This window comes from Gopherus evgoodei, chromosome 7, assembly GCF_007399415.2.
Source record: "Gopherus evgoodei ecotype Sinaloan lineage chromosome 7, rGopEvg1_v1.p, whole genome shotgun sequence".
Taxonomy (NCBI): Eukaryota; Metazoa; Chordata; order Testudines; family Testudinidae; genus Gopherus; species Gopherus evgoodei.
The window spans coordinates 49,491,963-49,518,602 of record NC_044328.1 but is presented as its reverse complement, the minus strand read 5'-3'; the positions used below and the strand labels follow the sequence as shown (position 1 = coordinate 49,518,602).

At 38.7% G+C, this 26,640-nt stretch overlaps 1 protein-coding gene across 2 annotated transcripts in view; it reads left to right on the top strand.

Annotated features, from left to right (window-relative positions):
* Positions 1-26,640, top strand: part of ARID5B (AT-rich interaction domain 5B) — a 145,137-nt gene that overhangs the window by 104,111 nt on the left and 14,386 nt on the right. For both annotated transcript variants that reach the window (XM_030570593.1, XM_030570595.1), the window contains 3 exons: positions 4,933-5,137; positions 7,674-7,726; positions 16,937-17,034. In XM_030570593.1, coding sequence (XP_030426453.1) covers positions 4,933-5,137; positions 7,674-7,726; positions 16,937-17,034 — 356 coding nt within the window. The remainder of the gene's footprint in view (positions 1-4,932; positions 5,138-7,673; positions 7,727-16,936; positions 17,035-26,640) is intronic.

Sequence of the window (26,640 nt, the reverse complement as noted above, 5' to 3'; positions counted from 1 at the left end):
AGCCCCACAGGTGAGGTAAATGGGAAAAGTGCTGGGATTTTGAACATTGAGTTTTGATCCTGTCGGGATTATGTACAAGACCAGCTCAGACCACATAGTAATAACCACTTGCTAAACTTCATGTTCTTAGCTGTCACTGAGTGATTAAAAAGCTTTCAAAGCCATTACGGCTCTAGTTTTCATTAAGCCTGTTTATCTTAACTATGAGCAAACAAGAGTGTGGACTTTTTCTATTACTTGACACACAAAGGCATTTGATTTGGTTTCAGTTCTGAATAAATTTCAGTTCAGGCAGCCTTTTAAAAACTGAATTACAACACTATATCAACAGTCCAGGGTTTGAGAGTTCTGTACTGGGAAATCCACCCATCCACCAGGCAATGTGCCTGTTCTTTCATTTGATCTTTGTGCTGCCCTTTTTGTCCACCTTACACCAACTAGGAGTATCCTTGGATTGAAAGATACCAGGGGTAAAATCCTGGCCTCGCTGAAGTTTTCCCGTATAACTTCAGTGGAGCCAAGATTTCATCCCAGGTGGGAAGAAATATCTCAGACTCTCTCTTTTATGAACAGTGGCCTAAAATCTCCCAAGAATCCTGAGGTTTCAATATTTCATATGTTATCCTTGCTGTACAGATTTCCACAATTTTGGCATATAGTTCGAACCTAACCTCATCTGAAACTAAACCAGCCTGTTTTCTTGGTGTTGTGCTGCCACAGAAGTTCCCATTCAATGTCTATAAAAATAGGTTATAAGATTTGTTAAAATGGTCTGATCTGCCAGTTCCAAGAGGTGGAAGGATTAATTTGTTAAACATGGAAATTGTTCCCTAAATTAATGTACTTATTACAACATCCCGTAGTGCAAATGCTGAAATCAATTTCTCACTTCTTTTGTGTGGCAAGGGCTGGGAAATACGTTTATGTTACCAGCATATGCTCTTCCTAAAGCCACAGGTGGTCTGGCACACTCTCAGACCTGGAGAGTTATTCTTAGATCCCCAACGTTATCTAATTAAAATACTTTAATCTGGTTCTTAAGGGAACTGTGAGGTGCATATGTGGACTCTGTCAGAACAAAATGACTGTAAGATTTTATCCATGAGCGTTGCCCCCATTGTCAATAATTGGAAGATCTCCTTGCCATGAGTGATATATCCAGTACTAGAGCATATAATAAAGACATGGATAGACATTTCCAGAGTTGTCATAGAAACACATCCCCATTCCTTATACCCACTTTCTCTATTCTCAGCCTTGTCCTGTTGGCAGTGGATGTCATTTTTGCCACAGGGGAATCAAGCTTTATTTTAGGTTGGGATTTTTCAAAGAGGCCTATGGGAATTAGGCACCCAATTCCAATTGAAAGTCACTTTGAAAATCCCAATCTTCACTATAAAATTGAATGATTAGGGAAGGATTTTAAAGTTCTCTGAACACACTCAAAAGGTAAATGATTTTCCCAGGGCCAACCATTATCAATCATGCAAATGAACTACTGTTAGCTGGTTCAACTGGGTTGGGATAGCTTTCCCAGGGATCTGGAAAGTAACTGATAGTTTACTGCATCCAGGTGGAGTCTGGTCTCAAATATAGTGAAGGAGATACATCAAAGTAAGTGTGTGAGGATTCCACCTTCACTCACCTTCTATAAATGTGGTATGAGGAAATGTCTCAGATTTTTTAGAAAGAGATATGGGGGAGACTATCCAGGGTGGCTATAATGAAAAGAAGTTAAACTCCTACAGAAGAAATGTATAACTTTGGTTTTATAACAGAATCAGTAAGGTCCACTGAGAAGAATGCTGCAGAGAATGTCGCCAAGTAGGGTTTCCCCCCCGTTTGTTGTCCTTGTTCATCTCTTTATGCCTTCTGAGAAGTTTAAAAAAAAAAGTAGCCAACACTTGCAAACACCTACTAAATTGGATCCAAAATTGTGTTTAGAAAACTGGTTTTCTACCTTTTTTCATTTGCGGACCCCTAAAAATTTTGGATGGAGGTATACGTACTCCTTTGGAAATCTTAGACATAGTCTGGGGAGCCCCAGAGGTCGGTGGGCCACAGGTTGAGAACCACTGGTTTAGAGGGATAAGAATTTGGGGTCAGTTTCTGATCTTGGTTATGACAGTGTAAACATGGTGTAACTCCATTGACTTTAGTAGAGTTATGCTGGATTTATACCCGTTTAATCAAGAACAGATTTTGGCTCTGTGGGTCAATTCATATTGCCTGTCACATGGAGATGAAGTTCCAGAAACTAGGCTTGTGCCTGGAACATTGAGATTATGAAGCACCGCAGACTTTCTTAAGGGATCATCAAATCTAAGACTGCTCATGTGCCCTTCCTTGGCATTTTTTGGCTCCTTTGAGTTCTGCAGACACTTTGACCTCCCTGCTCTGTGTAGTGAGGTGGAGGAAGCTGTGTATTACATAAGGATTCCCCACTTCCAATTTATTTTTTTCATCCTATTTTCTTTATCCTCTCTTGTTTACTAGAGAATAACTTCCCTTACCATTAATTTGCTTTTGTGTGAATAAGGCTTATTCTGACTTTTAATTTATGTGTAAGCCATCATTGCTTGCTTGTATCACCCTATATTAAAATAAAACATATTGAAAATGGGCCGATGGACTTTTTTCTAGCAAGTGTGTTTTGAAAATTAAAAATGCTTCCAGTCTGAGAATGTTTATTCCAAGTTTTATCCTGCAACAAATTTATGGCTCAATTTAAAAACCCTAGAAATTATTGAAATTATTATACTGGAAGATCTAATTTAGCATGCTGCATAGCACTGATAATGATAATGTAATATCAGCTTTGTATGGGGGGTGCCTTTAAATAATTTTCCAGGTAACCAGAGTAAAAAAAACAACCCAGGGAATTAGCATTCCAAACCAAAAAAAATAAGGGCCTAAAGCCCATTGAAGTTAATGAAAAGACTTCCATTAGTTTCACTGTGCTCTCAATGGGGCTTTGATCTTTACAGACATCTCATCAGTAACGGTAAATATGACTAAAAGGCAAAACACAATATATTTCATCATAGGAAGAATATTTTCTAACATCAGACCAGAGAATATTGAGCAATACTGGGAAAGCACCTGGATGGACGGATGGATAAAATAAATAAATAAATAAATCGTCTCAGGGAAACCCCATTTTCTAATCCCAATGATTCTTTGTTGTGGAGACGTAAGGCTCCAAAAGGCTATTCCCTTGAGTTTGCACAGAGAGGTTTCTCCAAGAAGATAGGTACCATGTTGGGGAAACTGCCACCTTTTCCTTCCTTCATGCTCCCAGTTCAGCCATCCTCAGCCCACATAAGAAGAAGAAAACTTCCTGCCCTCGATCATTGTTTTAATGCTTTGGAAAAGAAACTTTTCTGTGCTTTTTAAAAAATGGTAGAAAAATGCAGAAGTGTTTGTAGGATGACTTCATTTGACATAACTAAAACATTTGATAATTTGACTCTTTTCTAGTTTATTTTCTGTTTCTACATGGCACTTGCCTAACAATCTTCAGCTTCAAAGCACTTATTCCCAAAACAGAAGACGTGTGTAAATTTCCCATTTTGCAAGAGGGGAAACTGAGTCACAATAAGATTAAATAACTTATCCCTGGCAACTCACAGCAACAGAGTGAATCAGTGCCAGTTAATCATTAAAATCCAAGGGTTCCTGACTCTCAGTCCAATGTTTGTGCTACTAGTCCATGCTGTTTCCTCCAGGCACTGAAATGAAATTATTTGTTTATAATATCCCTTATCCCTTTCTGAAGACACAAGGAAGAGTTCCACCCGGGTAATGGAAACATCAGAAAGTCTCTTGTAACGTGTACCTCTGTAGAAGAAAACAGTTTCCAAAATAAATCATGTAACCATCATCACCCCCTGTAGCAGAGTATTTTTTTATTACCAGTATTCGCTGGAAAAGTATTGGTCACACATTATAAAATAACCCAGGTTGGCTAACTTCCAAAACTAGTTTTTAATGTTCATTGTACTCTTCATTATCTAGAGACATAAACTATTAGCAGGTTGACATTTTATTCATCAGCTGCAATATCATATCTGTATAAAGACTGCAGGATTAGTCTAATTCTTCTCTTGTTTTTCTTGTTTCCAATACTGGAGAATAAACATGGTTCCATATTGTTTACTCCCTTATTGGCACACTAATATTGTTGGCTGTATCAGCAGGAAAATGGGCAATTGTGGGAGTTGTGTGTGTCTGGAGGCTGCTGATGGTATACATGGGAAAAGGGAGAAAATGGCTCACATTAAATGTCCCCCGATTCAACAAAGTATTTAATTTTGAGCACATTCTTAAGTCCTGTTGCCTTAGGTCCAAAATCATATAGACCTGCCATTGCTGCGGAATTGGACTTTTGACTGGGTAAGGCCTGTAGAATTTGGCCTAATATTTTGATGGGCCAGAAAAAAAGTTGTGGCCTTTATGAGCATGATGCTGTCAGGTACTAGGCATTCCTGTGCAGTACTGACACCCGCACCTCCTCCTGAAATCAGTGAGAGTTGAGGGTGCTCACTATCTCCCAGGATCACAGCATCAAGCCCTAAAGGAGGGTGGCTATTCATCTTGCTGTTGTTTGATTGTCTGTGAGGGCTGGCAGCTCTCTGTGGAATAGTGATGGATGATAATAAAAATACAGATTTGGAGAGAACATTGCTGCTGGGTTACAACAGTTTTTTAAATATGTGGCCATTTTAAAATGTTGTGATTAAGATTCAGAGCAAGGCACTAGCTCTATAAATAGCTTCCCCCTACCACTGTCAAGTCAGTTGTGTGGTTTGGCCTTCCTATTAAAGAACACACTTGTTAAGTGAGGTGTGGGAGCAGTTTGTTCATCTTTTAAATGCAAATTAGAGGTCAGCCAATGACCCAGATCTGATATGACATCTTTTCGTTTTCCAGGTAAAATGTGAGGCTAAGTCAGCTTTGCCCAAATCCAAAAGTAACAACAGCAACTGTAAAAAAGGCATAAGTGAAGATAAATCAAAGGTTGCTGTGGGTGAAGAGTGTAGAGCTGATGAGCAGGCTTTCCTTGTGGCACTTTATAAATACATGAAAGAAAGGAAAACACCCATTGAACGAATACCCTATTTAGGTTTTAAGCAGAGTAAGTATAATTTTTATCAAATTTTGTTGACATTTTAGAACTGTTTGGCTTCTTTGTAGAAAACATTCATACACTGAGACTATTTTAAAACCTTTTTGGTTTTGTGACTGTGTTTATATTTACACATTTTTCCACTCCAGACATTTTACTGTCTCTTACTTCTAGATTTGCATCTCTTCCTTCTGGGGCAGTTGCTGCAGGATATTTATAGGTTTAAATCCACTGATTTTGACTAGAAATAGGCATGCTGAAAACTCTCTAGTTTTCTGTTTTGTAAATCTGCAGTATCTGTAATGCCTTTCTTCTGAGTTAATAATGTGACGTATGTTTATTGTGCCCAGATGTTCTTTATGAAAAGACAGATATTAAAGGGAGACATTTAAAGGAGGTCAAGAAAGGCACAAAAGGGATCATATTTTTAAGCCTAAAAATTTGTTTATAGGTAATAAATTACTGACTTCAGAGACTATAAAAATAGTCTGTATCTGTTTAATACAGAATACAATGTTTAGAATTGCTTTGGCATGTACAGTTTTTAGTGACACAATTTGTAAAACAATTGTAGGTAGAGAAGATGCAGTTGTAACTACATTCTGCATAAATATTGCATAGTAAGTAGGGCTGTTTCAGAGTTTACAACAAAAGCTATACCTGGGATGTGTGTGTGTGTCTAAATATAAATGTGTGTATGTGTATCTACGTGTGTGTGTGTATATATAATATATATATACACACACATACATATACATTATATATACAGTATGTGTGTATATATATAGACTGAATGGTACTTAAATTACTTCAAAGTAAGAAATCCATGGTTTGAAATACTATTTACTTGAATTTATCTCCAAAGATTAAAACCACGTGTTATTTTGATGAATGTCAAACCTGTATGTTTTACATAACAATTTACATACCTAATAGCAATTGGCACTGATTGCAACAGACCTCTAGCAGCCATTATAAACTTATATAACTCTGAGTGATTACAATGTTTTGGCTGCTTGAAATAGAAGTAAAATTAATGTACTATGAACAGCTTTGTTGCATTATGCATTGATTCAGATTAAATCAAGGCCTAAGCAAAGCTCTCAATAGCTTTGAAATAGCTCAGGGTTCAATGAGACTTTCTGAGCATTTTATGTGGAAGAGTGCCTTTTTATTTTCCTTTTATCCCACACGCCCCAAACCAGTAGATACTGTCAGTTCAAATGGTAAGAAAAGCCATTATTTCCAAAATACCCAGGTCTGTGATAGGATCAATAATATTTAGCTGAACTGCATAGGGTTGCTTGACATACATTATTACAGTGGATAGGCCTAGTCCTGCAAGTACTTAAGCACATGAGTAAATGTACTCCTGTGAGTAAATTTACTCACATGTGTAAGTGTTTGCAGGACTGGCTCTATATTTGTCTGACATTATATGTGTAAATATTGCCAATATAAATAGGTTAGAGGGGAGAACCAGTATGTACACTACAACAGAGATTTCCCCTGTAAGAGAACAAATTCTGTCCTCTTTGATCTGCTGCGTTATTGCTGACTCTGGCTTGAAATATTTGTATTAATGCCACTGGAAGTCACCATGTGTTGCTGAAATCCTGTATAGATCTTTAATACAGGATCACCATCAGTTACCCTTCTATCAATTAAAAATACATAAATAAATAAAAGAACTAACACTTCACATTATGGCCCTGCTCAGCTCGGGACAGGGGGGAGGCAGTCATGTGGAAGGAGGCATTATGCAGGAGGGAGTGCAAAGAAGAGTGGTTCTTGCTAGGCTGTATTGAAGGTGTTTCCTCTGTCCCCTCTCACCACTTCCACCACCATGTAGTCCTGTCAGTGCTTGACAGTGCACAAAAGGCAAGGCAGGGCCACCGCAACTCTGAAGTAATAAATATAGTGGTAATTCTATCTTGTCTCCACCTTTGGGCTTGCCAGCACTTGCAACCAAATTATGGCTGTCTATTGTACATGTGTGCTGATGTGCTAGGACAAATATGATGTCTGTGCATTCTCCCTCCATTAGTGCATTCTCACATGGCCCTACGGTTTATTGATTATGGAGGCCCTTATCTGAGCTACAGTAGATATAAGATATCGTTGTTTAGAGAATGGTCGCTGTATATCACGTGGGCTGCAGCTCTTACTGATAACTCAAACTGTTTTAAAAAAATAATAGTCTTTGTGCTAGTTTTTACTGTCAGAGTTATGGAAACTTGTAAAATGCAGCTATTATACTGTGTTTCTTATTAGAAAAGTAGAATAAACTCCATAACTCTGTCTAAATGTAATTTTCACTCCTAAATTTGTTCCTTCACATGTATTTTTTTTAAATATATAGTTAGGAGTAACATTTACTCTTCAAATTATGTAAATACCTTTTGTAAATTGTTTCTCAAAAGTTTTTTCAGGGTTTGTGAACATTTTTTTCTATTTTTCTTTAAAATAATTGTTTAATTTACATTTCTTTGAAATAAGTTGGTTAATGGAATGCTTATCTAAATACTTATTGTCCCTCTAACAGTTAACCTTTGGACTATGTTTCAAGCTGCTCAAAAACTGGGAGGATATGAAACAGTAAGTGTTTAAGTAACTTAAATGGAATAATTGTGCAATCTAACTTTCCCCTGTTAGAAAAAAAAATGTAAAAGCAAACAATCATTTACTGCATTTTAGAATAGCTGTACACATTGTGGGTTTATTGGACCATTTTTGGAAATGGTCCCAATTAGTTCCAGGTTTGGCAAAATTGTAAACTTGTCGTAAAAGCTACAAGTGGAAAACATATGTAACTCTTCCCTGTCAAGGAAATTAGTTGGGTCTGTAATTTTTTCCCATGTTGAGAAAGGGCTATTATTGTACAACAAGCCAAGATTGCATAAAAGAAATTTCACTTGGCAACATCTCTGACATCTGTTCATGTCTAATATGGGAAATGTATTAAAGGCTTTCAAAAGTAATCAGTATTGCCATTAAGGGATAGTATGTTGCTGTATCTTCTCCTTTATGCTAGTGTAAAAGACCTTTATTAGACAAGGGTCAGTACCACATAAACAGGAAGTTATCAGAGTAATTCAGAAAAGTCTCTGACACTTTTTATCAGCTAACCATATCTGACAAGAGCAGTTTATTTTTAGCTCACAGGAAAATTTGATGGCCATGGATTTTAGAGCATGTATTTTGAACTAATAAAATATTAGAGCAACAAACTAAGATTAAAATCTTGAAATGAGAAGAAAGAGTGCATTAATACTGCACATAGAGATGACATCTGTAATAAAAGCCAATTGGCATAGGAAGATGTCGTCATTGGAAATATTTTCTTTGCACACAATGATCTGATTAAGTTGTGCAGTTCCTGCTGCAGTTGGTTGGGGGAAATTATTTTTGCTTTGTTTACGAAGTAATCTGGGATGTGTCTGTACTGTTGAGAAATGACAAGAGACACAAAATCAAGAAATTCAAACTGATTTGAGCCAACATGTAATAAACACTCTTTCTTTCCACACAATAAAGCATATTGTTCTATTAATTAATATAATCGCTATACTGGGGTGGGTGTGGTGGAGATTTTGTGAAACCAAGCATCTAGTGTTCACAATAGAAATGTCTGATTTGGCTTTTATGATTTAGCTGCCTTTCATTAATATACATGTAACATCTTTATTAAATACACCCAGGTGTGTGTGTGTGTGTATGCAGAAATAGCTACCATAGATATACATCTACAGTAATCATGAGCTATGAGTAATTGCACCAAGTTGTAAAATGCGCTGAAGGTAAGGACTGAAAACTTGAACCTGATCCAGAATGTAAGAGAAGGCAGCGAAGGGATTTGAATATGAGAGTGACACGTTCAGAAAGCTCAGGGAGGCAGATAATTTTCACAGCAATGGTTTGGATATATTTGCAGGGAATGAGGTTAGCGGCAGGGAAGGCCAGTGTGGAGGAGTTTGCAGTAGGATAAGCGAGACATAAATGTGGGTTTTAGTGCCAGAATGAGAGAGGAAAGGATGGATTTAGGCATGTTAAACAAGGTGGACTGGCAGGATTTGGGGAAATTCTGATGTGTGGAGCGGAAGGAAGGCACTGACTAGGATACCAAGATTGTGAGCCTGGGTGACAGGTAAAATAAATAGTGAGATTATCATCAGTAATGGAAAGGGGCAAGGGGAATGAGAGTCTGAGGGGAAATATGAGGCCTATCACTGTTCAATATAAATTAGTGGCAGTACATCCCTCTCTCAAACCTCTTGTTCTTTTTCATTAATAGATGTCTTCAAATGATGGGGGCATTCCTCATTTCCAGGAGAACAGGCTCATTGGGATTATTCAACTGAAACTTAAACGGTGGTGTGTGCTGATCACAAAAAATGTGTAAGCACAAAAGTAGCGTAGTTAGGAACTGGATGTGCAAAATGAATATAATTTTTACACAAGTTTCATATTCTGATATTTGATTTAGCTCTGGCATAATCTAGAATAACTCCCATTGAAGCCAGTGGGCCTGATCCACTCTTTTTGAAATCAGTGAGACTTATACTTTCTTATAGCAGAATTGAAGAACTGTCTTGCTCTGTGACAGATGAGGATGGTTTGGGTATAAATTAAATTTGGTATGTAGTGGGGGGTGCTGCTTTAGCTGCATTTCCTACTACACCTCTTCCTCTGTCCAAACCCTCAGCGTCTACAGTACACTCATAATCCTGAATGCTAAATTGGAGACTGTTAGAGTGTTTTGTCCCTTTCAACCACTTTCAGTCATTTTCTGACCCATTCACACCCTTACTCATCACCATGGAATTTAGCAAAGTGTAATTAATTGTGCTATTGTGTGCATTGATGAGAGATAAAAAAAGGCCCCATGGGGCTAGAATGGGATGGATGGAAATATTTATTCTAGAATCATGGATAAACCTATTCACTCCCAAGTGTAAAATCTCAGGCAAATTAGTGATAGTGTAATTTCTTAAGGACCAGATTTTGCCACCTATGTGCACTCAGAGTATTCTGGTATGCAAATAACTCCATAGGCACTGATAGAACTATCTGCATGGCAGGGACCTATTCAATTTAAAGAGTGGCAGAATTTGTCCTTAAATAAAGTATAAGTAGATCTAAATTAAATCTGTATTCTGATTATTAAGTAGTCCACTTGAATTTGTTTATTTTTGTTTGTCACCTTTAAATGTTCCCAAACTTGTGGTGTGAGTTTGAGATAGTGGGATTATTTCAGGCTAGCCATTTACAGCTCCAGTTTTGGCACAATCACACACACAGGAAGAAATCTATGACCCAAATGGTATTAAGCATGTGCTCCCTCCCTGTAGTCAATGGGAGCTCTGAGTGTTCAACACTTTCTGAAAATCAGGCCAAATGGAGCCTTCAGAGTAAATGATTGTAGAGGTTGGATGAAAGAATTATTCTCCATGGCTTTCTGTGCTGCAAGAACCTTCTGTTCACCTTTCTGTTTGGGGGCAATAAGAACTAGCAATACTCCTACTGGAAACTTTCTTTTGCCTAGAAATAGGGGTTTTCTTGTCATAAAGAAAAGAACACTTAGAAATATATATAGCTATAGAACATGGGCGTGGTTTAAGGTAGCATGCAGTTTACAAACAGAAAGCAAATATGAGTGTAATTAAAATTACCCTTTTGCATTTACAATGGCAAGTTGCCTGACTGCTGTTGACTAGAATGTGCAGATACTTTTTAATTGAAATAGCTGTAAAGTTTACATTCTCACATTCAGTGGAATAATTAAAACTGGCAGATTTTATGTTCCCCACCCTACCCTCCCTATTCCAGCATGCAAACTCTTTTAAAGAGTCCTAAAAGTGGTTACACACATTTATTGGTAAAGCAGAGATAGTATAATGGGCTGCAGTTAACTGATGTGGTTCGGCTCTCACATTCACTTAACATCAGTGTAAGCCCATTGAGCCTGATTCTGATCTCACACTGCTGTAAAACCAGCATAACACCAGGTATTTTGCTAGTATCATCAGATCATTGTCAGTCCCAATGTGTCATTTATGTTTGTGCTTCTGCTAAAGATTCTCAGTGTCTTATTTGTAGTGAAGGGTCAGAATATTTTTATAATATCACAGTCACAGAATTACCAGTGCCATATGAATCTCCCTGGCTCATAGTGCAAGCTAAATAAAAAACAAAGGCTTGGCTAGTTCCTCACAAAATGGAACTATCTCTTTTGAAACTCATGGGGGATCCACTTCCCTTCAAGCAAGCATTTAGGTTAGCTGCTGAAATCAACATCTACCATAGTAATAGAGTAAAAGCTGTGTTATCTGGCATGTTACCAAATGGAAAGCTCTAGAAACCGGCATTTCTGATATCTCATAAAAAGTCCAGCTGGAGCGGGGCTGGCAGACTTCCTACCTGACTCCACATTGCTCCCTGGAAGTGGCGACATGTCCCTGCTGCTGCTAGGTGGGGGAATGGCCACGGTGGTTCCATGTGCTGCCCTCACCTCAAGCGCTGGCATGAGGCTCCACCTAGAATCTGAGGAACATGTTGCTGCTTGCAGGGAGCCACCTGAGGTGAGTGCCACCTGGATCTGGCACCCCGAAACCCCTCCTGCACCCAACTTCCACCCCTGAGCCCCCTCTTGCACCCGAACTCCCTCCCTTTATTGGTAACTTAGTTAATCAGAATTTTTGACTAACAGGTACCCCCCATTCCTTCAACATGCTCAGTAACAAAGCTTTTACTGTATTACAGTACTTTGCATAGTGTTTCTCACCTTAAGACCTTAGAGCACTTTACAAACATAAATGAATTAAAGCCTCACAACACCCCTGAGAGAAAGATAAAATTATTCAGTTTCTAGTGAATTAAATGTCACTGCAGCTCTACTGCCTTGAAGTGGGATCTTGTCACTCTTCCTAAGCTAATCAAGGTCAGGCTGGAGCAGTTCTTAGATGGGAGACTTCCAGGGAAATTGAAGTGTTGACTGAGCTATTTTTGGTGAATCAGGAAGTGACACCTTTTTCTCTGAGTCAGCATTAGAGCATTACATCAGCATATTTAAAGGAGACACCGTGGTGCTGGATGTACTATCATACAGATGGGACATAGGCACCTAAATTGCTTTTGAAAATGAGACTTACCCTAAGTAGCCTAGGAGCTTCTGAAAATGTTACCCAAGATCCTAAGGCATCAGTCACTGGTATTCTGGCTAAAATCCGAAGTACATAATTAATTATTATGTTACGAATTAGCTGTGATACTCTTCTTTACTCTGTGCCCTAACTGTTCGCATAGTATTGCTATATGCTATTGAACCATTGCCACCTTTCACCCCAAAGATGCCTATACAGCAGTGGGATGCGAAGCTATATCTATATAGATATATAGATATAGATATATATAATGTATATATTTTGTGCAAAATCAGTATCTAAAGGCCTTTGAGATACTGCTTGGAGGAAAGGTGCCATACAAACATGAGGTCAGCATCATGGCCATTAAATCATTGTTAGGTATGCAGCATGAAATAAACAAATGCTAAACTTTGTGAGAAAGCGATAGCTGGTGATGGGGATTATTGTGCAAAAGACTTTTTAAACGTTTTAAAGTAGAAGCATCTGTTAAAAGCTTTTCTATAAGCAGCCTTCTCCTTTATATATATAAGGTTGTTGCTTTTAATTTTGTCAGCCTGTGGCTGACATTGTAATGTGTAACTGATCATTGCCTGCCTTTGTTCTTATGATATCTGAATCTGACTTCACGCATCTGCATAGACTCATCTCTTTTTTAATTTTAAATTCTGTTGGCCAGGAATTATGTCATGGAGTTTTGAAAAGCTACAGGTCCTGGAATGGAGCACAAGAACTAACATTATTTAAGTATGTTTCATAGTAATTGTATTCAAACATACTGCCTTTGTGTTAGGTAGCTAACAGTAGGTATTGAAGGTAGGATACTGCAAAGAGTTCATTTTCTTTACTGCCCTAGGATTTCCTAAATGTTTTCTACAATTACCACGGAGATTTGGTCTGAAGTGCCTGAAAAGTAGCCCTCTGTGTGTTCAGTCCTGTAAGATGCCCAGCATGGAAGGTATACACAATAGACTCAGCACCTTTCAGGACACGCTTACATCTTTGCACACGCACAACCTTGCATGCATATATCAGGCCATTTATGTAAAGAACTCAAGCATTCAAAAAGAGGAGAGACAGAATATATTTTGGAAACTAGTTTTTTAACTTAAACATGTAAAGGCACATTATAATGAATAGAGCCACATTGTTGTAAATTAGCTTGGAATGATAGAATGGAACAAATGTCTGGAGAGTTTTGAAAAGCATTTTGGAACTAAATATAGCACTGGTGAGAAAAGCCACTGCAGGTGAAGGTGAGGGTGACATGTGATGCAACTTCCTTGAAGTGTAGAGTAGGGATTTGGGATTCCAAGCATTCTGGCCTTAGGAGCAAAGTTTATCAAGAACACTGACAGAAGCATAGAGAAAGGACCAACAAGAAATTTCATCCACCAGGGTAGTTTCAGCCTTTGAAGCATTCAACATTAGAGTAGGCCTGTACAAATGGCACTCAGGAAAGTTAAGCCAAATTAACAAAAGATGTGATTTTAATGCACAAGTTAAAGCCCATCAAACCCCCATGTGGACACTCTCATCCAGTAGCCTTAGTTAGCTTTCGCGAATCCCCTTCAAAAACTGCCACCACTTCCCTTCAGAATGAGAGCATCCACATGGGTTTAATACGCTTTAACTAATGCTCTAATGTAGACGTGCCCTTACTCAAGAATACATTTAACATTTTTTCCAAGTCAGGACACTATTTGTATTGACCTAGCTTGATTAATCATTGTGTAGAATATATTGTAGCTGGATAACAACAGTACCAAACAGCGTCTTTCCCATGTTACATTAGGATGTCCATCACTGAAGGCAGATGCGAGTGACTTCAATTAAAGGAGAAGGACCAAAGGAAGCTTTGGTGTTGACCTGGTCAATATTAATGTTAAATTTGAATTTTCATTATTGAATTGTTAAATTTGAATGATCATTACCCTGAATGACAGTAGCTATAGCTTCTGTTTTGTAAAGTTTTCACAATATAGTATTTTGTTCAGGTTGGTTAAGGAAATTATAATCACATTTTTGGGCCTTTTTGAAATGTATTAATCATAAAAACTAGACTTTCAAGCACAAAAGGTACTCAGTGCCATGCTGTGTTCGCTACATCAGCATGCTAAATTTAGCCCTGGCATAAGAAGGCCCAATCCCATTGATTTCAGTGGTGTACTGACCCTTACAGCAGGTTGAATTTGTAGTAGAAATAAATAATTTAATGAACATATTATGTAAATAATAATATTTTTATTAGTATACATGAGACAGAAATCTATAAAGCATATTCTACTAATTTAAAGAAATTGTTACATTTCAGTTATAGGGTTAAATTTTCAAAGGTGACAGTGATTTAGGAGCCTAATTACCATTGTCTTCCAATGAGACTTATGCTCCTAAGTGCCCAAATCACTTTTATAAATGGAACTTGGGCTTCTAAGTCATGTAGGCATTTTTGAAAATGGAACCTGTAATCTTTTTGTTGCTGATTCTTTCTGTTTTAACATATAATTTATAAATAGTGTAAATATTCTCAGCCAAACAAGCATTGCCCCCCCCCACACTCCCGCAATCCTTTGATTCAGCTTAGCTGTGCTTGGCTCAGGACAGACGCTGGGCTGCTGGAGGCCTATCAGCTGCTCTAATTTACAGCCACCTGCAACAACCTCTATGGTGCCACTGCAGTACCCTGGGATCACCGTCTTCCAACTCACCCACAGCACACTCCTATGCTAAGGGAATTAGAAAAGGGCCAGCAACACTATCCAGAGATTCCTCTATAGGAGGAGAATCCAGAGCTAGCAGCTTGGCTGGATTTAAGGTGGTTTTGTGCTGCTCAAGTGGTGCAAAACAGCTTCATCAGAGCCAAGCATTTGCCCCATCAAGTCAGATCCTGCTCTTATTGAAGCTAATGGCAAAACTCCTGTTGAGTCCACTGGAAGTAAGAGCAGGCCCTTGACAAAGAGTTAATTGCAGAAGAAGAATCCATTCATGCTCACATGCTCACATCACTATGGGGTTAAACTCATGACTTCAGCATTTTGAGCTGCGAGTTTAACATGGTGATGACAGACAGTAGTGATAAATAGATACTATGGTGGTGAGTTGATATAAGAATCTGAACAAAATATACTTGGGACCAAACTGTGACCTCAGTTGAGGGTATGACTCCTATTTAAATCATCCACTTAGCCAAAATTTGTCCCTTAATTGCGATATATCACCTCTTATTCCCCTCCTCCGTGCAGGCTTTGTGTGGGTTAAGGAAGAAGGAAATGAAAAGAGTGAATGCAGTCATTTCTTTATGTAAAACAAAAAGGTTGGATGAAGATTGCAGCTAAATATTGAATTTACCCCAATATATGCATTAAATACGTTCACAGAAGTTTCTGCGACAAGCTTAAGCTACTGATGAATAAAGTACTGTAGCATTTTAATTTTACCTGCAGCTAGAAGTAGGTGACGGTTATTTCTAATGAGAACTAGACAAATGATAAATGTCAGAAACCTTCACAGAAATTATAACATTACAAATAACATATCTCCAGCTATCCTTTTGCTTTCAGAGCATATTGTTTGCAAAGGAAGGGTTTTCCTTTTATGCAAAGCACAAGAAGGCACCGTTTAGCCTGTAATATTTAACTACCATATGAATCTCTTCTTCTTTAGATTAAAATTATAGGCCCCAGATTGCAAGTTATGATATTTGTTTTCTTCTGATTGCTGCCGTTAGCTCCTAAGTGAACTCTATTGACAGCTCTGTGGGTAACTTTGAAGAAGCCTCTGGGTCTGAATATATTAAGCTCCACAGCATTCCAAAGCAAATGACAAAATTCCCCCACAATTGTCTCAATCTTTTCCCCACAATTTCCCACTGGCCCTCTTTATGAGCTGCATGCAGAAGAGAGTGATCTATTATGTTTGTCCTATTCCTGTTTTTCTTCCTGTTTTAAATATAGCAAAATATATAAAATAACGAAGTGGTATTCAGAAACAATTCTTTTGCCAGGTCTTCCATCTGTTATTCTGCAGAATCCTAATTTTTGTACAAAAAACAAAAGCATGGAATGCAGCTCAATATGTTACAAGATGTTTATTTTCATCGACTTAGTCCAATAAAATACATAGCTCAAATATTAATATTGGAGTAAGTTAAGATTTCATTACCATTTGATCTATATATTTTACTGACATAAATGGATAAAAATAAACAGCTTGTAACATATAGAGTTACAGCCTATGCTTTTGTGGATTTAGAGAGTCCATGGTGGATTTGGATTTAGCAACAGATTTATTTTCTCTAATTCAGTTAAAATAACTACATAATCATTATTTGTGGTTAGTTCTAGCTTCATTTTCATAATGTACCACGGGATTTGTCTGCATAACTTCTGATGGTAATGACCCTATATTGATTGAGATTCTTTATTGCAAGACTGAATTGCAAGTGATTTGACAATGAACTAGGAGTAAAACTCCATTTTAGAAAAAAGAAAACAGATTAATATAATGTAATCTTACTAAAAAAGCATAGGAACACTATACATTCTGCAAGGGCTTTTATGGTATTTGTATTGCATGCTGTTCTAAGTACCACACATGTATTTGTGAACTCAAATGCTATAGAATCTGTAAAGATGCAAGATTAAATTTTCCATTGCCATTTTTACAGATAACAGCTCGTCGACAATGGAAACATATTTATGATGAATTAGGTGGTAACCCTGGAAGCACAAGTGCTGCTACATGTACTCGCAGACATTATGAAAGGTAAGATAACTAATATGAAATGCTTGTTTAATAAAGAAAAAATTAATTTGGAGAGCCTTCAAACCATTTTGTAAAGAATTTTAGAGAGAGAGAGAGCGCGCTCTCTTAAAGGCATAGTAAATATTCCTTCAACAATATAGTCCTATAATCCACTGTAATTTAAACCAGAGTGTGTGTGTCTCCAATGGCAAAACAAACAAAACACACAGCTGATTGCTTTTTGCTTCATACCTATATTTTACCATAGCATTTCTAGTAGAGCAGCTGCAAAATTGAACAAAACATATTAAAGAGAAAATACTAAATGACAACTAAATAGTCTACCATTTGTATTCAAAAATTTTCAGGAATACAAATTAGGCGAGTTGTCAAGATCCAAAATAATGGGGTGGCTCGCATTATTGGATGCTGTTAATATTGCAGGTCATGCAAAGCATTGCACTTCTATTCCTCGGTACTTTCTTCCTCTCCTCCCTGCACAGAAGCTGCTGCCAACACTCTTGTTTTTCTCTGCAGCCAGTGTTGCTGGTTAGAATTGCAGATTTCTTGTTCTTCTAATGTAGATGATAACTTCCAGGGTTTAGGAAGCCAACACACATTAAATAAAACACTGTAGCTAGAATTTTTTGAAAGGCGTTCTTTTTTATACAGTTACTATTACTCAAGTGTGTGTGTGTATTTGAGTTAAAATAAGGGAAATCTGACCTCATGTTCCAGGTTATAAAGTGGCTGCCTGTGGAGGTCAGGAGGAAAGCATTTGTTTTTGCCCGTGCAAAGCATTGCACAATTAAGCTATATGAGCGTGAGTTCTGCAACTTCCTATAGAGCATTAGATATTCAGCATACTGCTGGATACAAACCATAACTGATGGGGGGAATTGCTAATCTTAAACTCCAACATCAGTACCCCCAACATAAGGCCCTATGGTCTATTATGAAGAAGCTACTTCATAACCCTCTCAAAAGTTAAGAGTTAGAAACTTTCTGGAGTCCGACCCAAACAGGCAGGATCAACAGGGTAAGATGTTTTGCTTGGCTATCAGTGCACAGGGGCAAATTCCGATTGACACACTTTGTAGTGCAACCTCATCTGAGTGCCCAAGAAGTCACATGAGTAAATCTCTGTGCATCAAGAGAAGAATATACTCTAGGGCTGTATGTGTAAAATAATAAACCACTAATATGAAAGGGGAATGAACACATGTTTTGTATGCTTAATTGACTGATCAGATTGTGTGCTAATCAGAACTGACATTAGGCTCCGCCTCTCCATTACTGCACCTCAACAGGCTCCTTGTCTTTCTGTTGTGTCTGGGCCAGCAGCCTGGGACTCCCCTCACCAGATGTATTTTATAGCATATTGTTTATTTGACAGGGAATCCCGAGAAGCACATGAGATTTAAACATTACAGTTGGCTGGGCCCAGAAGACATAGAGATCTACCGGGCTTTAGTATGAAATCGTAAAAGTGGAAAGGAGAGGCTTGCTAAGAGAGAGTCCACTGTAGTTGTGGAGAGATGAATGAACCAGACACAAATGTGAGGCCAGGAATACCCCTTTCTTTCCTTCCCCTTTCATGTTAGTAGTTTATTATGTTGCATATAAAACCATATATTCTGCTCTTGATACACAGAGATGCTTTTCATGTGACATCTTGAGTACTTCAATGAGGATATGCTGCAAAATACATCAGTCCTTGTGTATTTCCAACCCAGTGCACTAATAGCAAAGTGAACTAGATTCCTGACACTCCTTGGATTCACAAGCATTCACTAGGCTACCAAAGGACAAATATACTTCCCCCTGAGACATCTCAATGAGTTATTATTAGAAGAAAATACTTTTTTTTGGTTTATCATTGAGATGGGCCTTAAGTGGAACTCCTATGGTCCAAACGCCTTCATATTTCAGGTGGCTTGGTTTTGAATGCTCGAATTCAAATTCTTTCTTATAATTATGGTTCTGGGTTAAACCTGAAGCCAGAAAAGGCCTGTTTTCTAGTTCATGTGCACGCCATCAAAAGACGGCATTTGGTGTTGAAATCTTGTCAGATTTGGCACCATTAAATCTGAAGTCTAGTCTTCATTTAGCCTCAGGCATGAAACTGAAATTCTATCCTTTACCAAATCTTGATTCAAAAAGAGAAGGTCCAGGCTAATCTCTGGATTTTAGAGTATTAGCTACTTTTTTCACCAGAGAAAAAGGGTATTAATCTTGAAAAAGACAAAGTTGCCTAGGTTTGTTTCAGTTGGTAAGTCTGACTACAGCAGCTGAAAATGTAATGCTCATTTATAGCCAAAGTGATCTGATGATATTTAATCTAAAATAGTGCTGCACTACAGAAATAGATCAGAATTTCTGATTCGGGACACATGTATGCTTTTTAAATTAAAGGTGAGCTGTAAAGATAACTGGAAATTGAGTTAAGCCTGGAAGTAGCACTCAATGACCTCACTATTCAGGCTGTGTGGGACATTCAGCAGAAAAATGTACAGGTTTATAATTTACTTTTCTACTCTTTGAAATCTGCTGGCCTGTTCCTGTTTACTAGAGACAGAATGCATGATTCCCTGACTTCTCTGATACCACTGTTGTTTGGTTTAGCCTTGCTGTTCTTTAAAACTGGAAATCACTGGCAGTCATGTTGTCTTAACTAGTTTTTCTTAAGATGAAAAAGTTAGTACTAGTTTACACACTGGCTTAAAAATATTGAAAATGCTTGGTTTGAATGACCTTTGAGTGACAGCATTAGTAAGCAGTGAAGTGAAATTGGGAATGGTGACTGTGAATGGTGCTCCCATTCCCACAGCTCCCACTGGCCGGGAACAGTGAATAATGGCCACCGGGAGATATGGGAGGCATCAGCAAAATGTCTTGCGGCCCTCAATCACATTACCCTGGTGGGCCGCAGGTTGCCCACCACTGTTCTTAAGTGAAAAGCTGAATCTTCTGATCACTTCCCAACTGATTTAGTTGGGAATTGGTCCTGCTTTGAGCAGGGGTTGGACTAGATGACCTCCTGAGGTCCCTTCCAACCTTGATATTCTATGATTCTATGAAATAGTACTTGCCCCCGCCATTGATCTGGTAATGCCCCGCCTTCTTGATGCTGAGGAGGAGGGGTATTTCTGCACTGCAGCTGGGAGCATGTCTCCCAGTCCAGGGGGACAGACTTGCTCTAGCTCTGCTCAAGCTAATCCACAAAACACAGCAGTGTAGATGTTGTGACTTGGGTGGCAGAGCTGGCTAGCGCCCTGAACTTGGGCCCAGGGAGTGGGATGGGCTTGGACTCAGGTGGCTAATCCAAGCTGCCACCAGTGTCATGACATTACCCTGCTATTTTGAGCACTCTAACTACAGCAACGCTAATGCAAGTCTGTCTACCCAGGCTGGAGGCCTGCTCCCAGGTGTGCCCAGGAAGTCTTCCCTCCTGTTGGGTGGAGTTTCACAAAGTTCTGAACTGGTTCTAGAGCAGTGGTAAGCAATCTGCAGCCCATCAGGATAATCTGATTGTGGCCCATGAGACATTTTGCTGGTGTTGACCATCTGCAGGCACAGCCCCCTGCAGCTCCCAGTGGCTACAGTTCACCATTCCTGGCCAGTGGGAGCTGCAGGAAGCAGTGAGCTGCTCCCATTGACTGGGAATGGTGCTCCCATTCCCGCAGCTCCCATTGACCGGGAACAGCGAATTGTGGCTACCGGGAGATATGGGGGGCATCAGCAAAATGTCTCGTGGCCCGCAATCATATTACCCTGATGAGCCGCAGGTTGCCCACTGCTGTTCTAAAGAGAAGAGCTGAATCTTCTGATCACTCTAAGGAGGAGAGTTGTCTTTCAGTAGGTGCTTAAAACTAACAATGCATAGGCAGAGGGCCAAAACATCACCTGAAACCCAGTGGCATTCGGGACGATATCACCTCATCTAAAGACAGAGTTATGAGGGGTCACAGCTGCAGAATTTAGTCTGAATTAGGATGCATGGATGCCAGCTCACAGAACTTTGAGTGTGTGTGTGTAGCCAACAGCTTGGAATGAACAGATCTCTAATGCTATTACCTCAGCATTGCACATAGTAATCACTATGACTAAGATAGCTTGCTTTTAACACTGAGTCTGTCTGCTTTGTTTTTCTGGAAGAGGAAGAAAGATTTATTATGCACTATCAAGTGATTCATTTTTCATGTAATGTGCTTCATGTTTCCAGTAAATTTTTTCATTTTAAAACAAAGTAAGGTTGCCAGTGTTTCAGTACATGTTATTTGTGTATTAGTTAGGCTACTTTTGGTTTATTAATGAGTGTCATAATGAAAGTGCAGGTTGCTAAATAGAATCAATGGATGTTTTTATTTAAAGCCTTGCAGGAATCATATAATGCCAACGAATGCATTATTGTCGCTGTAGGCCTGACTGGTCTGAACCTGCCTCTGATTGGTTTAAATCAAATAGGCCCAAGCACTTCATAAAAATATCTTTGTCAGCTTAGTTTTGCTTCCAAACCTATTCATCTCTGTCAGTTTTTAATATTAGTACCAGGCTCTTGGCCATAGTCCATTAGTATTGTTCTTAATTGCTCATGTTACAGATGATGATTACCAATATAAAAAGCATTAATGTTTTCCCATTGTGGGGCTGTTACTATGTAGATGACTTGAACTGTACAGAGCTTACAAGTTGTTGTTATTTTGGTCATTACTTTTTTTCTTGAATCCTTTAATGCAGTTACTTTGGGTGATAACAGAAAGACGCTCAGTCTGAGTGTGTTATTAACATTATCTGGTTCAAATTGAGCCTTTCTTCCCCAACCTACACAACTTTACACTTCTCACAGTTCACTGTCAGAATCTGTATCTTTGATCATTGGTACACGCAACAATCAGAAATGGCTACTTTTCTTCAAAGCAATATTCTTCACAGTGTGTTCTAGGATATTAGTAATAACGCAGATGTGGTTTTCACACCTAGGGTTTGGGGTTTCTTTTGCTTTCGCACAAAACGAACGATTGACGGCTTTCATTGTCCTAGGTAAACAAGAAGCTCCATTTCTACAATGCTCGTGACGTTGCATTAGGGATTTTTCATAAGGGTTACAAGAAAATCACTTTGTGATATGTTTAAAAGCCCAAAACAAAAGGTAATAAAAAAGTAAAATATGAGCAATAAAATGGAAAGGCCTTGTTCTGACTGCCAGCCCTTATGTTTTCCCCAGAGTAGTCTCTACATAGAGCATTCACACATACAACTTGGGAAATGCTGCAGTTGGTATTTGTAATACGATACTTCTGCCTGACATGCTTTGATGAGCAGTGAAATAGTTAACAATGTTGACGTTGCAAGTATTTCATTGGCATCTGAATTAGCATCCTTTGAAATGAATGGGGCAATTCATACCTCAGAGTCATTGTTTCAGACTTTCTGCAGACTCAGGTATCGGCTACGGTCGCTTCACATTTGGAAAGTTTTCTGCACAACCATAACAGTTTGTGACAGCTTTTTTAAAGAAATGAATGCTGAAACATTGGAGAACAACTGAGAGGTCTGTTCGTACCTCTTTGGGTAGTTCTTCTTGACTCACCAGGGAAGGTGTGTCCCATACTTTGAGAAACAGTCTGTTAGTTTATCTGGTTTTTAAAACTGTACTTGGCACTATAATATCTGAGATCTGCAGCACATACTAAGTATATATCCTTATGCACAACAAAAAAATCTAGGTGATAGAAGTTTGCAAAAGCTAAGTAGGAGAGCCCCATTCTACTGATTTTTCCATGTATGTTTCTCTCTCCCCCCTCCCCCCAGCATACATATACAATGGTGAGTTCTAAATTATCTATTACCAACCAAAGAAAGATCTTGGAGTAACCACGGATAGTTCTCCAAAAACTCCCACTCAGTATGCAGCAGTGGTCAAAAAGGCTATGGGCCACTACCAGAGAGAGGATACTGGGCAAGATGGACTATGATCTGACCCAGTATGGCAGCTCTTATATAAAATTAAAAAACAGAAAACAAAAAAAAACAACCCTCATCATTGTGTTATGAAAACATAAACCAGGTCAAAATAAAGCCCTTAAAAGGTTTTTCTTTAACAGCTATAAAGACTTTCTACTCTAAGGATACTGTAAAGTAATTCAATATGCAAGAGTCTAGCGTTCCCACACAAATACTGTTTGGTTTTCTTAAAGCGTTTAGATCACTTTGCAAAGTGTGGGCATTTCAGCAGTGTTCTGTAAGAAACAGCAGCCAGTCTCCTAGATAGAAAAATAGGAGCCTATTATAACATCTATATAAAAATGCTTATGGTTGTCTTTAATACAAGTTGTAATTAATAAAAGGTTTTGGTTTACACTGAGTGTGAAAACATCCTCAGGCAAAAATTAATTAAGTGTTATGTCATTCTGTAAACTACAGCTAGTTCTTTGTTTGACCCAAACCCCTTGCCAAACAGCAGTTTTTCTTTGTCATACTAGCTTTGTTGTTTTGTTTTGCTTTTCGCCCTGCTTTTTATCCTAACTGTTCATAGCTTCTAAGAAAACTTTGCAAGTTGCGAATTGTATCAATAGTTTTCCATCAAGCATGAATTTAAATTTGAGGCTAGATTAGGTGTGTTTAGTCCTTTTTCTTTTTTGATAAATAACAAGAGGTTTCTACTTATGATTTTCTGTCCTCGGGGCTTTATCATTAAGATTAAATAACTGTACTCTCAAGCATGCCACTGAACAAACATCTTTTCAATTATGTGAGTACCAGATGCTTTAACAAAGGAACTATTGAAAATTCAGAAAGCATAGTTCCCCCCCACACACACACGCACAAAATTTTTTAAAAATAAAGTATCAGATGACAGAAGAATGTAATTGTTTACCATTAAAACAGATTCTTAGCTGCCCGTTCAAAATATCTCAGAACATTGTGTTTTTGCAGAACTTACTCAAGACTTGTTTTGCAGTTTTAGAGACTTACTGGCCAGCACTGAAGTCAATAGGCATAGTTTACATGTAAATGTATTTTGATAGTAGGACATTCTTTTCCAATGCTTAAGGACAAATTGTCTTTGTCACTTGCATGGTGAGGAGGGATCACAAAGACCTGTTCTCTCAATCCCTTGGGCACCCCAAACAAGGATGAGGGCCAACTGCAGTCCCTATACAGAAACAACTCCCTCTGAGTGCCACCCCTCTTCTACACCCGACTTTGATGTGGACTGAGCACATGGGGAAGGGGGAGGGAAAGGCTGCACATTGCAAAGCTGTCCCCTGCAAAGCTCCTTGCACCTTAGTAGGTAGGCATTGCTCAGGAAGGGCTGATGGGTGAGCAATTGTGTGGATCCAGTACTACTACTGTTGCATTTGGTGGAGAAGATGGTGTTTGCAACAGAGGCAAAGACTAAAGAAGCTTCTCTGGAGTGGCCTGGAGGATTCTCTCCCACAGCATCCCTGGACCAGTGCCCATCCCCTGCATCCAGCCCATCTACCTGGGCTGGTCATTGGGGAGAGGATTTGGTCCTTTATCTTTCCCTATTGCTTTATAGTATGGAGAGTTCCTAAGCTTTCATCCTCAGACTGCTCAGCTAAATCAATAGCTGTGTTTGTAATATCACTAATTTCCAGTTTATTTAAAGCAAAGTGTTTTTGAACTCTCTTACACACAGGCAGTTCCCACCTCTCAATGGTGTGAGAGCACTCAAGTACCCAGCAGAACTCCCAGTGGGCTGTAAGGCAAGTTGTTGATGAAAAGATGAAAGATCTGTTTCTGTAAGGCAGGAAAGTTCTCTGGGAACAAAACTGAACTCAAACAAATTTTGTCTGTGCTGATAAAATACATACCCGTTTTGTACTTCAGACAAATGCAAATGATGCGATTGCTATTGTATTCTGCACAAAAGAGTGCAACGCTTGCTTTTGGAACCCCTGCACAGTACAAGTGAAATCAGCCTTTTGGAATACATTATTGGTTCCCCCAGCACACTTCATTTTCCTCTTTTGGATTCAGAGATCAGGCCTTTGGTTTTGAACTTCTCTTCTGCCCCTTCCTCTACTGCACATTAGGAGCTGTATTCTTGGGCCAGTTTTCCTACCCATTCAAACAGCTGAGCACTATATCCCATGACAAAACCTCTAGTGAAAGTGGTGGCATGATATTATGCCTTTAGTGATAGTTCTGCTTTTAAAATCAGGCCATATGGCTTGGAGAAATTATGGGTTTTCATTTCAACAGCAGCGTATTAAAAAACAAGAAACACGTCCCATTGAGATCACAGTGGCTCATTCCTGCTCCCCTTCAAGTAAATGGAAGTTTTGCCATGAACTTCTTAGGGAACAAAATCAGGCCAGGGTGATTCAGAGGCTGTAATATAAATTTTGGCATTTCTGTTATGCCTAATACCATAGCATAAATGTACTGAATTTATTGTAGAGAACCGTGAGTGGGTAAGACTCACTCCTCCCATTTTTAATCTACCTTCTGAACTCCAATCTCAGGTTCTTGCCTGAGAAGCGTCAGGTGGCCCTACCCAGCTGCTATTGTTTATGTGATGGGGCTGTTATTTTAGGAACGTAGCAATTGCTACATTGAATCAAACAGGTGGTCCAGTTTATCTGGTCTCTAAGCATGGCTAGGATCAGGTGTTTCGGAGGGAGATGCAAGAAACTCCATAGTGGACAATGATGGAAATAGAAGTTTCTTCCAAACCGCTGTCAGTGTGAATTTCTTTATTCCTTGAATGAAATACAAGGGTTTATATCCCTTCTCTGTATTTTTAAATCTTATCTGCTGTAACTGTGGACATTGCCACTATCCATATAGATGGCTAATCCTTTTTGAATTATACTAAGCTCTTGACCTCAATGATATTCAGTGGCAATAGTTCCACAGGTTAATTATGCCTTGTGTAAAAAAAAAAAAAAATTGTTTCATTTATCAGATTGACATATTCTGCCCTTCAATTTCAGTCAGCCTTCTGAACCCTTAGCTGAGAATGGAAAAAACATGGTCACCAGACCTCTAAATCATCCCTAAAAAAATCCAAAGTTTCCATTTTGCATTGTGTTGAGTCTAGAGCACTAGAGAAGAGAATAAGATATGAAAGGGGTAGACATTGGGGAATTTCTGTACTGCCATTCACAAAGAAGGAAATGAAAGAATTAAACACAGGCATGAGCTATGTTAAAATAGTGAAAGGGTTTAGACTTCAGCATCTAAGCTGTCTTTGTGCCCATAACTCACCTTATGGAGCCTGTGGACAGAGCATCGTGTACTGTACATATGGTCACATCGTGTACAGCGAGCCCTGTAGTACCCCAGCACAGTGGGGAGAGTTAAAGAAAGAATTGGCAGCCTTAACTTCTAATTTCCCTCCTCTTCCTGGGTTTGTCAGACCCTATACATTATTCTAAACATTTTATTAATTATTATTGCTGTTCCTATAAATAGACACTCTCTCATGTCCTACGAAGCAGAGTTTGGCTAAAAAGCTCATTCATTCTGTGTGTGCATTAATCAATACATGAAACATTAATGGTTACTGGTTCCGATTAAATTTTGCATTGTTTTTTCCTGTAGCTGGAAAAAATGTTGATTTATAAAGATTAAGGGCTTTTTCTTTCTTTTTTC